A 13,896-nucleotide genomic window follows, 5' to 3' on the forward strand; every position below is an offset into this window, starting at 1 on the left:
ATGAGAATATTTTTAAATAGTGTATTAATAGTTCATACTATTGTACTGTTAGAATAACGAATACAACTCGGTGGTCAAATGTTTTGTTACCCACAAATTTAGCTTCAATTAAAAAAAAACACTTTTGCGCCCTTCTAGGGCCTGCGCCCCCTGAAGGCCTGCGCCCCAATGCACCGCATTGGTTGCATTGGCGTTAGTTACGCCACCGGGTACTCTTTCCTCTTTTTTCTTTCTTTCAGGCGTTTCTCGTTTCAGTTTTAAAAACCTGGTGTCTTTTATAATCTTCATTTAGCTCTTCAGTTAAAGTGTCGGTGTGGCGCGCTACTTTAAACAAAGATCTCAGCGATCTGATTTGGGCACATGAAATCCTAAATGGAATTCCGTTGCAAAAATGTTGCAGTAAAAAGATTTTTTAACTGGATTGATACCTTCAACTTTACACTTTTCGGCATATAGGTTATACATTTTCGAAACACTGAGGTATGCTCCTAGATAAATTCTCTTTGTGTTCGCCCTACAATAGTGCGATTGGATTGCATGGAATGACTTAATATGGTCTCTTGCCGAATCAGCGTCTCCTTCTGGCTTACGTCTACTATGAAAAGCTGTGTTTGTTACAAAATCCTTATTATTGTGTGCTGTATATACTAGTTTCTGCGATATTCCTAATGTTGATAAGGAAATGTTTTACAGTTTTACCAAATTTGTTTGCAATACCTTCCTGCCATAAATAACAATAACCTTTTTCTTTGTGAAGTATCCTTATTAGAAATGTCAGCTATTGTAAATTATGTGTTCCATTACTGAATTTACTAATGCATCTTCAGTTTTCTTCCGTTTCCCATGCTTTCCTCTTGAGTCCTCTACCCTCCCCCCAGTAAAACCATTAACATCACTCAACATCACTCTTTTTCATGACAGTAGATATAAAATTGTTAGAAATAGCAAATGTAGATTTAAACATTAATTTACAAACTCTCTTCTACCATCTATCTCAAGATAAAACGATGCGTTGCGTTTACGAGCAGTAAGTGGTCGCTCATTATTGTTACTGGAAAAAGAAAATGAGTTTTGATATGTAATCTCTTTTTCTTGTAATTTCACATAGATTGAAAATTTATCAAAGATTGTCTTTCTACATGCATTTGAAAATTTAAAATTACACTTTAAAATGCATTTGTCAGTACATGATACGCCTAAAAACCTTAGGTCCATGATCTTTACCAAGTCTGATACATACGCCAAATCAGAATTAACTTTTGTTTCTTTATATTTCGTGACCAGTTTTCCACGTTCCTTAAACGCTTTCTGGTTAGCTTTTTATTCAGGCCTATTGTGTTTTACCTTGGATTTTCATCTGACTGCACATTAGGTAAATCTTGCTGGAGGGTTCCATTAATTGCACTACTGTCAGATTCTGAGCTTGGGACATATTCTGGATCTCTGTCACTGTCGTAAAAAAGATCATCGACTAAATGAAAATCATCCAGGTTGTCATAATTTTGGTAATCTAATTTATTGTCTACTTGCAATGGTTGTAAAACTGTTAAGTCTGTACTTCTCAAACTGTAATCATGATCATTTTTTTACTGGGGCAGGTTATTTGTTCAGTAGGTGTTGATTGATCAACGGAGCTGTTGCTTAGAATAAATTCATCCAGTTCTGCTAATCCGAGCTTATTGTCTCCTTGTATGGATACTATAGTATTGCATGGCGGCTTATCTATACACTGCACAGCACATTTACCAGGTATTTCAGGCAGTGTCTCACTTTGCTCTAAAGTCTCCACAACGATATAATCACCACCATCCAGTGCTCCTGGTATGATTTCATCATCTGAAACATATAATGGAATTAGTTCCTATAAACGTAACTGAATAAAACATCATTAAATTATCAAACCTAATATATTAAATTGTAGTTGTCGTTAACAGTTACACAATAGGCTACAGAAATTATTTTAATTTGTAATGATCCGCCTAAAAATAGTTTAAAATAAGTTGTTTCTGTAGGACTTGGTTAAGCTGATAGCGTAGGTTTTCAATAATTTTAGCTAATACTTTTTTCAAGTAAAACGGGAACTGTATAGTGAGCGTTCATAATATGATTTATCAAATTATTCGATTATCTAGATTAATTGCGAGTCTCATAATATAAGCTTTAGGCCTAACACTCTGCACAGTTATTCTTAGCCTACATCTCTAATTCTTTTTCACAGTCAACATCACCGGGATGAAGGGTCGTTAAATTATATCCAATATCCTATTCTTCTAGATATATAGCCATGATGGGTAGGGGAGGGATATTTGATAGTACCCTATTTAAGGCGTACTATAGCTAAGGTCATCAATACTTAAATAATGCAGTGTAAATAATCAAATTCCCAATAGTTTATGCCTAGATCGGCTACCATATTTTGTTTTTATGCGTGTGTAGCCGATCTAACACAATCTTAATGCTACATTAAAATCTAAATCAAGTTATATTATTTTAGGTTATGTATCCAGCTATAAGTACAAGGTCAAAAGCACTTGCCTTTCACAAATCTTACTTTTTATTAAATTTTTTTAATATTAATTTTTTTAAATTATTTTGTTATGGAAGAAAACATTGCACAAATTGTGCTAAGAAAAACACTTTTATCATAGGAATAAACTAAACAGTATAATCTTAACCTTATCTCCACTAAAACAGCTGGTTTTCACTTCTTTAGGAAGTTCTTCAAAAAACTTGTGGTGGTGTACAGGAACTACTCTTGATTTACAGAGATCCATTAGGACTTTATATTTTAGCTCCGATATTGGTATATGGATTTTGTAGGCCTTAACCTAAACCATTTTATTTTCCTCTACTGTACAAACTTTAACCAGATACAGTTTTATATCTTTGGGTACCTTTTTTGTGCTTGCCAATTCAGTCCAGTCAATAAAAAACTCATGATTAAGATACACAACTTTGTAAGGTTCCGGTGTCTTTCTTGCAGTCTGGCAAATAATACCCCATTCAGAAGGCACATTAACCTGTATGTTTTTAAACTCTTTCTATGTTAGAGTGCATCGCATCACCCTCTTGTGAATGGCCTGGTTCATAAAACACATGATCTATAACTTGACAACTTGTTAGTGGCACAGCATGCAAAAGTGCAGTAAACAAAATACTGGTTTAGGTATTGACTACCACAACTATCACTTAAGAAAAAGAATTCTTCTATGTTTGGGTGGTCTTTAATATAATTGAAGATACATGTTCCTATCTCTGTTGAGCCTCTGTTTCCTTCAGTCTCATTCCACAAGTTTCATGTTCCTTCTTTGGATGTAAGATCAAATTCTGTTAAATTATACACGGCCAGTTTTATTTTATAAAAGATATAAGGCACTTGGCCTTTAGGACATTCAAGAATTGCCTGAAGATCAAAATTAGCAACAGTTTTTTCCCATTTCTATCTTTACACTCATTGATTTTTTTCTTTTTTTTCACCAACTCTCTCTTTGTTTTTCAAATGTTTATTATGTTGGTCTTTCTCAGCTTCTTTCTCTTCAACAGACAATGATTCGTAATGATTGCAGATGTTGCAGTGGTCTTTTTTTAGGTTTATGAAACCTAAGATTACCATACGAGTGAAAGTAAACTTTGTACTGTGATTTTGACACAGGCTTTATCAGTCACTTCATAGTTTCCGAGTCAGAGTTTTTCATTTTCAACCGTTATTGCTAAGTTATCTTCTTTACATTTTTCCTCATAAAGAGTATACAATTTTTCAATATTTAACTGAGAGGATAAATAAAGCTTATTGCTCGATTTCCTTCAGTAGTGTGATTCCACTGTAGGAAATGAGAGGATGTGCTTACGAGCATGTTCTTCAATCCATGCAGGAATATTGTTGGCAGATGATTGTTTACCCCTCCCATCTACTGACACAATCCCAACATCATTCTTTTTTTCTAGACTGACTCTTACAAACTTTTCAGTTATTGACCGTTCTGGGTATGACGTTAAACTGCCTCTTCCCACCTAACCATTTCCTAATTCCTACCAAATCCCCCTCCAGGGTCTTATAAGTACCCGTCCTCTGACCGTTCCAGTACATGGCTCGCTGGGAGAGCTTAAGCCGGTGCTAGATGCCCTATCTGGTGACGGTGAGAGCTGATGTGAGCTTGTCCTTGGTCAGGAAGTGTTCAGTAGGCAGGGGTGTCGGAGCTCCTGTTGCCACGTGCCACGAGTCCAAGTTGTGCGCGTATTCCCGACTTGGTAATCGCTGGAAACCGGGCCTCGGGAAACTGAGGTAGGGTTGTCCCCCAAGCTACGGTCTGTGGGACACCCCGAGGGCATGCCCGCTCCTGGTGAATCGGCCCGCAGTCCTAAACACGATGCGCTGGTGACATTATCTATGGAAATCCAAACCACATCACCCTTAGGGCAAGAATTCGGGGGAAGAGATCTTGGAACTATCTTGGTGGAGACTGCGAACTACATCCAAGCCAAGAAATTCCTTCAGATGACGAGTTTTTTCGATCAGGTGGAAGTCGTCGTTCAACCGCACTCCTCACTGAACACCTCCAAGGGGATCGTCTTCTGCCGTGACCTGATGGAGTGTAGTGAGGAAGAAATTAAGGATGAGCTGCAATGTGAAATGGTAACCGATGTGGTCAGGGTGCTACGGACGGAGAATGGGAGAAAGGTTCCTACTCCTGGTCTAATTCTGACATTTGCATTTCCCCAACCCCCAAAAACTATTAAGGCTGGACAATTATCCCTGACGATACGGCCTTACTTCAAAAATCCGCAGCGGTGTTTCCGTTGTCAGAGATTCGGGCACTCTACTAAGACGTGCTCGGGCCCTGAGACATGTTCCCGTTGCGGCGATGAAGGCCACCAAGAAGACGGATGCAACCAGGCGCGGCTCCATGGGGGGGCCACGGGGCTTTTGCCCCCCCCGAGAATCAGGCTCGGATGGCAAAAATTAGGCATTTTACGCGAGACTTAGGACCTAGAACAGAGAGCGCCAAAGCGCGTGGCGGTCGCGCGGTGTGCGGCCAGCGCGCGCGCGCGCTTGGGGGCTAGCTGGCTTGGCTTGACACGAGACACCTCTCTGTTGGTGCCGCGGCCGTCGCGTCGCGCCCGCCTCCAAGAAGACGCCGCCCTCCCCCTGCCCCCTGCCCTGCCCCAGCCCCGGCCCGGCTCGGCTCGGCTCTGATATTGACACCGCCCTCCCTCCCCGCGCGCCCTTGCCCTTCGACGGCTCGGCGGGCGGTCGCTGCTGTCTCGCGCTCGCGCTGGACTGGTGGCTGGTGGTTGTTTTGTTTTGTTTCATGCGTTCGTGTCGTGCGAGTCGGTACTTGTTTGCAAAGGGCAGTGCAGTGCTTGAATCGTATCGTAGAAAGTTGTGCGTCTTCCTGTGCTGTGTCGCGCTGCGCTATGGGTGTCGACGTGACCCAGTGGCGGGCCGCCGTGGGCACCCACGCTGGAAGGGTGAGGCCAGCGGTGCCTGTGGCGAGAACGCGGTATGGCGCGGCATCGGGATGCTACCCCTATCGGTTCCCATCAGACACAGAACCCTTGGCGATTCTCAAGGCGTTGCGCCAGGTAAGATAAGATTACTGTCATCCTTTAATTTCTTTGCACTGATAACGATAACAGGAACGGTACATGCAAGCATGAAATAGAAATTTTAGATATTTACGTGTTGCTTTTTTTGTTGTTTCCTTTTGTAGCACCACAAGTTTGGGTTGGTCGCAGAGTGCTTCCTACCTGCAGACTCTCAAATGCGGAAGGAGTTTTTTAATGGGCTCGTGGGCTTCTTGCTGCTGTTGGAGGCAGGCATCGAACGGAATCCAGGTCCTGCAGGCGACGATGAGAGCAGGGATGAATCAAAGGTATGTAAGGACAAGTCGTAGTCCTACCACGCGCGGGCGCTTTGGAAATAAATACTCTGATTTTGTGGCCATATTTTTTTATTTCAGTGTTGTTGTTTTTTTAAATTTCAGGCGAAGCGTTTAAAGTCTGCCAACTCAACGACGCGCCGAATCGACTCCTTCTTCAGACCAGCTTCAACCTCAGTGACAGGGCCATGTACGGAGTCGGTGCCGGCCCCGGGCAGCTCTTCATTTTCGTCTCCGATGATGTCACCGTCGCCTTCCCCGTCACCAGCTCCATCACCATCGCCAATGCAGTCGCCCTCACCAGCCCCCTCATCAACTATCAGCGACCCGGAGCCAACTCAACCCATCGGTCAACCTCCTGGTACCTCCAGTGCTTCTTCTTATTGGGTTGCGAATGATATTGGTGATTGTATAGGCAAAGGGGAAACTATTTCTGATCACAAAAAGTACCAATTATTAGAAAATCCTTGGCGGCCACCCCCTGATTATGATTTACCATTCAGTTCCACCTCTATGAAAAATAAAGATGGGACTTTAAGGAAAAGATATTTGAACCAAGGGCACTTAGATAAATATCGTTCCTGGCTTGTTCTTTCTCATAGTGATAGAGGTCTGTACTGCAAGTACTGCGCCTTGTTTTCAGTGAGCGGTAAAGCAGGTCATAATAAGGCTATGAGGTTGGGCAAACTTGTGAGTGAACCACTTACTAATTTCAAGAAACTGGTGGGTAAGGATGGTCACTTAGATTGCCATGAAAGCTTGAAATACCACAAAGAAGCTGTTGAGGCTGGCAAAGAATTCATGCTAATTTACCATAAGCCGGAACTTCAAGTTGCAAGCCGAATAAATCAGCAACGCGTCGATGAAATCAAAAGCAATAGAGAGCGGCTGGAACCAATCATCAAGGCTTGCATGTTTCTTGGGCGGCAGGGTTTAGCTTTTCGAGGTCATAGAGATGACGGTGAACTGTACCCTGAAAAAGATGAACTATTTCGAAAAAATGTCAACAGTGCTGTATGCAATCAGGGAAACTTTAGAGAAGTACTTAGGTTAATGACGCAATCAGGTGATGAGAGACTCAAGCGACATCTGATGACTTCATCTGCCCGGGCAACGTACGTGGGGAAGAATACTCAAAATGGCCTTATTAATTGCATTGGTGATGAAATTCTTGAAAGTATTTTACAAAAAGTACGTAGCGCAGAGTATTTTGCAATAATGTTCGATGAAACAACGGACATATCACACAAATCTCAATTGAGTCTAGTCATCAGATACGTTACAAGTGCAGGGCAGGTCCACGAAAGCTTCGTAGGATTCATTGACACATTTGACGACATTTTAGAAACAGAGAAAAAACAGAATGAAGCAGAACAGGATGATGAACAGGAAGAAGAACGAAGAGAACCTGCAACTGAAATAAAGTTAACAGGGGAAGCAATAGGGCTTATCTTTATACGCATGCTGCAGAAGCTACGACTGAACCTTGACAAATGCATTGGAATTGCAACAGATAACTGCTCTGTAATGGTTTCAGGGTTGAAGGGTGCGGTGCAAGAGATACAGAAGTATGCGAGAAACGCCCTTCGCACTCCCTGCTTCAGTCACAAATTAAACTTGTCCCTTTCGAAGTCAAATCAAGTTATCAGCATTAGAAATGCCATCGGAACGATGAAGAGCTGTGTGACTTTTTTTGATGACTCTCCTAAGAGAAATACGGTTTTGAAAACTAAGCTGGGTCATCAACTGTCAGGTCTTTGCGAGACAAGGTGGATTGAGCGCCATGATGGTGTTCTACAGTACACAGTGGATTTGCCTAAAGTTATCGAGCGTCTGGATGAAATCAGCGAATGGGCCGATACGTCTTCATCTAGTATGGCTGTCCAGCTCCGCGCAGCGTTGACAGACCCCTTTTTCCTTGTGGCTGTTTTCTGTCTTAGTGATGTTCTCGCGACCACCTTGCCTGTCAGTAAACTGTTACAGAAGTCCTCACTCACTTTGGACGTAGCGACGTCAGAAATATCTAACCTTGTGTCGGTTTTGTCTTCGCGCCGTGAGAATAATGTTGAGCACTTCAAAGGCATCTGGAAGAAAATCGAAGACATGACCAAAATTCTTGATGTCGTCATTCGAATTCCAAGAAGATGTATCCGTCAAGGATTCCGAGATAACTATTCAACGGACTCACCGCAAGAGTACTTCCGTCTAGCCGTCTTCAATCCTCTCCTTGACTTCATTGTGATGGACCTTAAAGACCGATTTCCACCCGAAGTAATACAAGTATTCAATTTACCTTGGCTTCTACCAGAGAATATGCTAAGTTCTGCGGCTGACTTGGACCTAAAACAAAAAACCACACAGTTTGTAGACTCATTTTTTTCATTGTTGCCTTGCAGTAGTCCTGAAATGGCAAAACTGCAGCTCAGCGCCGAATTGGAATTATGGTACAGTAAGTGGTCGAGAGGGGATCCAAACAACTTACCAAAGTCAAAGTCATCTGCAGATGTTCTTCAATCTTGCGATAAGGAGGCATACCAGTTAATTAACCACCTCTTAGTTATTTTGACTACCCTCCCTGTGAGCAACGCAACCCCAGAAAGGTCATTTTCAGGATTGAGGCGTCTTAAGACGTGGCTAAGAAGCACAATGCGCCAAGACCGCTTAACTGGATTGGCCCTCATGCTTACGCACAGAGATGTTAATGTAGATATTGAAAAAGTAATAGATAGATTTGCTAAGACGAGAGGTGGTAAGCATCGGCTAGAATTTGCTTTGGATTAATTAAGCTTGACAGTGTAGTAGTAGAAATTGGAAATTCGATATGTTATGTTTTTAGAATTGTTCATGAATAAAATACTCTTATTGCACTGTACCATTAATGTGCCCTCATTTTTCTTCGTGTAAACACTTCCCCATTCCCTGTTTCTCATTTCACGATTTTTTGGGTTTTATTGCCCCTGTAAGTAGGCAACCTGCACGGTTTGCCCCCCCCCCCCCCCCCCGAGAAGTCATTCTGGAGCCGCGCCTGGATGCAACAACGACGTCAGATGCGTGAACTGCAAGGTTAAACACCAGCGACCTCTAAGGAACTTTGAAGATTGTTACTCTAAACAAACTTTCCTTTAGCAAAGCCCGCAAAGAGTATAGGAGAAGAATCGCTCCAACCCCTCAAAAGCGAGTCTCTTACTCCGAAGCTGCTTCAGCCCCAGTCCAATCCGCACAGTGCCCGTCATGTACCGCCTTGGAGGGTATGGTACTCAAATTAACAGAGCAGGTTGCCGCTTTGGTTAACCAGCTTGCAGCCGGTACCGGATAACATCCGTTGGCATCCACCAGTAATCCTACCCAAGCAGTCCGCACACCCCATAATAAGTCCAACATACAGATTTAAAAAAGAACATACAGACAAAATCAGAAAATAGATCCAAATTCCTAGTGAAAAAGACTAATCCATCCTCGTCCAGATCCTCCAAATTATCACTTGATGATGATATGGTTGAGGACCCTTTGGAGATGCAGACAAACTTCCAAACTGTTCATGGTAACTTCCGTCCTGTATCTAAACAAAAAAAAATTACGATGAACTAGCACAAAATAAAATATATAATATAATATAAAATGCTGTTACAATGGAATATTAATGGTTTGAGAAGCCACTTTGAAGACTTAAAATTACTTATAAACACAAGAAAACCTAAATTTATTTGCCTACAAGAGACTAAATTGTCTCCTCATACTCATTTCAAACAAAATGGTTATAACATCTTTCGCCTAGATCATCACCAACGAATTGCCTGTGGACGTGTGGCTATTCTAGCAGATTTTTCTGTTAGTGCTAGAGCCTTGAACATCGTCACAAACCTCCAGGCTGTAGCAGTTTCAATTGACGTTCCTTTTAAATTAACCATCTGCTCCATATATATTCCACCTTCCCCTTTTGATTTATCTCTTGATGATCTACGTGATCTCTACAGCCAACTCCCGTCTCCTTTCCTGATGGTTGGTGATTTCAATGCACACCCCGTCCTGGGTATGACGTTAAACTGCCCACTCCCACCAAACCATTCCCCCAATTCCTACACATTCCCCCAATTCCTACCCATTCCCCCAATTCCTACCCAATCCCTTAAACTGCCTACCCTGTGTCCCTTCTCTTCGCACCAGGGTCACTATGGTCTGCATTTCTTCTTTCTTTGTGCAGCCCTCGTTTTATCTTACTTCTTTCCTATCCATGTTCTATCTTCTTTTTCTATTTTTCTCCGTAGGGGAGCGGCCTGCCCGGACGCTTTAAGGTTGGAGACCTTTCGTACCCCTGAGCTGGTGCCAGACTATTGTCCGAACCTGGCTCCTCACCCTATCTAACCGAAAACTCCTAATCCTGTCCCGACTGGGTCGTGTTGTTGTTTGCTGGGAGTGCCGGAACTGCTGCACAGATCCTCGAGCGTGCCCGTGTTCGGGGCTGTGTGGTAGCAGAAGGCTGATGTGAGCTAGCTCTGCCGAGGCATAACAATATACATGAACCCTGGTGCCAGCCACTTCGGTCCCTGGTCAGGAAGTGAGTAATGGACAGATATGTCGGAGATTTCTGTTGCCACGTGCGAGCCCGAGCCGTGCGTGAATTCCCGGCTCGGTTAAACGAGATAACACCGGGCCCCGGGGAACTGGGGTAGGGCTGCCTGCCAAGCTACGGCTGACAGGTACCCTAGGGTATACCCGTTCCCGGTGTCTCGGCCTGCACCTTTACTCACGATGCGCTGGTAAACTACTAATTATGGATGTGGGCAATGAACCTCAACTCTATGGGCAAAACACACACCGAGTAGTAGAAAGAGAATCAATTAATGATTTAGACAAAAAACGTCCCCACTCTTCAGAATCCGAAGATGGGGAAGAAATAAGTAAGCAGATAAAACTAAGTAACACAAACAAACAGTATCTTCCTACGCCACTATTCCTTGTGTTTAAACACAAAAACGAGAGCGAAAATCTGTCCAAAGTAAGTCCTTTTGTGATCAACAAGGCATTAGTCGGAGCAGGCGGTTCGCCGTCATCGGTCAGGAAACTTCGTAACGGAACTATCCTGGTTGAGGCGGTGAACGCTCTACAAGCTCAGAAGTTCCTCTCCATGAAGACTTTTTATGATCAGGTTGATATCACTGTACAACCTCATGAGTCCCTAAATTACAGTAAAGGAATAGTTTTCAGTCGCGAGATGTTGTGTTGCTCAGAACGGAACTGAAGGAAGAGTTAAAGGATTCTCTCGTCACTGATGTGGTGAGAATAACGAGGGTCGAGAATGGTGTACCAACACCCACACCTGGTCACATTTTGACCTTCGCCCTCCCTCACCCACCAGCCACGATTAGAGCAGGATACCTTTCTCTTCAAGTTAAACCTTACTTCAGAAATCCCCAAAGATGTTTCAGATGCCAGCGCTTCGGACAAGCACCGGCTTAGAGACATGTAGCCGATGTGGTCAAAGTGGCCACAATGACAAAGATTGCACAAGCGGAGAAGAGAACTGTGTGAACTGTAAGGGCAAGCACTCTTCAAGCTCTCGCAGTTGCAAGATTTATTTGGAGGAGAAAGAGATATTAAAGTTAGTAACATTAGAAAAACTGTCTTTTGGCGACGCCCGAAGGGAGTATAGGAGACGACTTGGACAAACTCCAAGAAAAGACATCTCCTACTCTCAGGCCGCTTCTGCTCCTCCAGCCCAACCCGCACAGTGCTCCTCCTGCTCCGCTCTGGAGGGCATGGTGCGAGAACTCACTAAACAGGTCGCTGCCTTGGTGCAGCAGTTAAATGCCAAGGCCTTGCCGCAAACACAAGCGAGTAGTCATACGACTTCTGCCCCCGTAGCAAAGGGACCCCCGAAACAAACAGGAACCATTCCCAGGCCAGTTTCTGTGTCTGTGGCACCCGCTAAAGGAAAAGAGCGACCATCTAACCATTCCAAAACGGCGGAGGAAAGGAAGTCTCTCCAAGAGAGACTTAAAACCCAAATCCGATCGAAAGCTCAGGCGAGATCAAAGGGAGGCACTGCTTCACCCTCCACTCCCTGCTCCTCTCAACTTTCCATAGTTGATGAGGATGAGACGGGAGATGACCTTCTGCTTCGATCGGAATTTGAAACAACTCAAGGTACATTTAAACTTAATAAAAATAAAAACAGACAGAAAATTACATACAATTAAATAAAACATGAACGAATTTAAAATTATCCAATGGAATATTAACGGTTATCGCGGACATTTGGAAGATGTAAAACATCTTTTACAAACCAATGAACCTCATATAATTAGCATCCAAGAGACTAAACTCCACCCGGGATGCCAAACCCCTTGAGGGGATTTGACATCTTTCGTGAAGATTTCCCTCACGACGGGCATGCCTGTGGTGGTGTTGCTCTATTCGTGGATGAATCCCTAGGTGCCTCTGAGGTGCCCCTCCACTCCAATCTCCAATGTGTTTGTGTGTCAATCCAAGTCCCGATTAAACTGTATATATGTACCGTCTACTTTCCACCAATCCCAGTCACCCTCTGTCAAGGTGATCTCGAGGCACTGATCGGCCAGTTACCGAAGCCTTTTCTTCTCCTAGGCGACTTCAATGCCCACCACAACATTTGGGGGTCAGACCATTGCACACCAAGGGGAAACTTGGTCGCAAGAGTCCTAGGAGATCAAAATATCTTTGTCCTTAATGACGGATCCCCAACTTACCTGTGTCCTAGGACGGGAGGTCGGTCTGCTATAGATTTATCTATATGCAGTCCTGAACTTGCTCATAGATTCGATTGGGAGGTCCTCTCCGATACATTCGGGAGTGATCACTTCCCAATTCAGATCAAAATACCTGATTCTTCGTTGAATATCACTAGAAGACCAAAATGGATCCTCGACAAAGGTGACTGGGATAAATTCCAAAAACAATTTATATTACTAGATATAAATATTCCATTGGACATAAATACTGTAGTAGAACTTTTTACAAACTCTATAATAACAGCTGCTCAGGATAGCATTCCAAAGACATCACCCGAACCAAGACGAAAAAATGTTCCTTGGTGGACCGAGGAGTGTTCGAGAGCATTGCGAGAGCGAAGATGCGCCCTGCGAAGATTCAACAAACGCCCAACCCAAGAAAATCTTGAAACCTACCGGTTCCATAGGGCAAAAACGCGACGAGTCTTCAGAAATTCCCGAAGAACCTCATGGCAAAATTTCGTGACCACAATATCTCGAACAACTCCAAAGGCCGAAGTATGGAGAAGGTTAAGGTCGGTGTGCGGCAAATCCCAACCTTTGCCAATCTTGGGACTCAAGTCGGGCGGAGACGTTGTGACTGATCCCCGGGATGTTGCCGACCTGTTGGCCTCCTCCATATCGGAGGTTTCAAAAAGTTCGTCTTACTGTCCTGAGTTTTTGATATATAAGCAATATTCTGAACAAACAGACATATTACTCAACAATCCAAATCAATATCCCTTAAATATAAGTTTTTCTATGCAGGAGTTGGACTCCGCACTGTCATGTACTTCCAACTCTGCTCCTGGTCCGGATGACGTGCACTATGCCATGCTTAGACATTTACCCTCAGAGGGTAAGGGGGCCCTCTTAGCGCTCTACAATAGAGTGTTTGAGGAACATACTTTCCCACTAGCTTGGCGTAAATCGCACGTCATCCCCTTATACAAACCGGGACAGGACAAACTATCTCCGTCTAGTTACCGGCCCATCTCGCTTACCAGCTGCCTTTCTAAGGTGTTGGAGCGGATGGTAAACCGTAGGCTAATCTGGGTCCTCGAAAAGAACAATCTCCTTTCGAGAGAGCAATGCGGCTTTCGCCAAGGACGATCGACGTTGGACCTCATGGTTTCCCTTGAGACAACCATACGTGACGCATTCCTTGAGGGAAAGCAAGTAGTCGCTGTATTTTTTGACCTGAAAAAGGCATATGACACAGCGTGGCGGAGAGGCATCATTAACACTTTCCAGGCATGGGGAGTGAGTGG

At 43.6% G+C, this 13,896-nt stretch overlaps 2 protein-coding genes across 2 annotated transcripts; both read left to right on the forward strand.

Moving 5' to 3' along the window:
* The first annotated feature begins 5,415 nt into the window (after window positions 1-5,415).
* Window positions 5,416-7,657, forward strand: LOC124370456. The gene is made up of 4 exons (XM_046828741.1): window positions 5,416-5,583; window positions 5,712-5,873; window positions 5,985-7,447; window positions 7,633-7,657. The coding sequence occupies exons 1-4, from the start codon at window positions 5,416-5,418 to the stop codon at window positions 7,655-7,657; spliced, it is 1,818 nt and encodes a 605-aa protein (XP_046684697.1).
* Window positions 7,658-7,716: 59 nt separating this feature from the next.
* LOC124370457 (zinc finger MYM-type protein 1-like) lies at window positions 7,717-8,758 on the forward strand. The gene has a single exon (XM_046828742.1). The coding sequence runs from the start codon at window positions 7,755-7,757 to the stop codon at window positions 8,658-8,660; it is 906 nt and encodes a 301-aa protein (XP_046684698.1). The 5' UTR covers window positions 7,717-7,754; the 3' UTR covers window positions 8,661-8,758.
* The last annotated feature ends 5,138 nt before the right edge of the window (window positions 8,759-13,896 follow it).

Source organism: Homalodisca vitripennis, unplaced genomic scaffold (genome assembly GCF_021130785.1).
Source record: "Homalodisca vitripennis isolate AUS2020 unplaced genomic scaffold, UT_GWSS_2.1 ScUCBcl_187;HRSCAF=1540, whole genome shotgun sequence".
In the NCBI taxonomy this organism is placed as follows: domain Eukaryota; kingdom Metazoa; phylum Arthropoda; class Insecta; order Hemiptera; family Cicadellidae; genus Homalodisca; species Homalodisca vitripennis.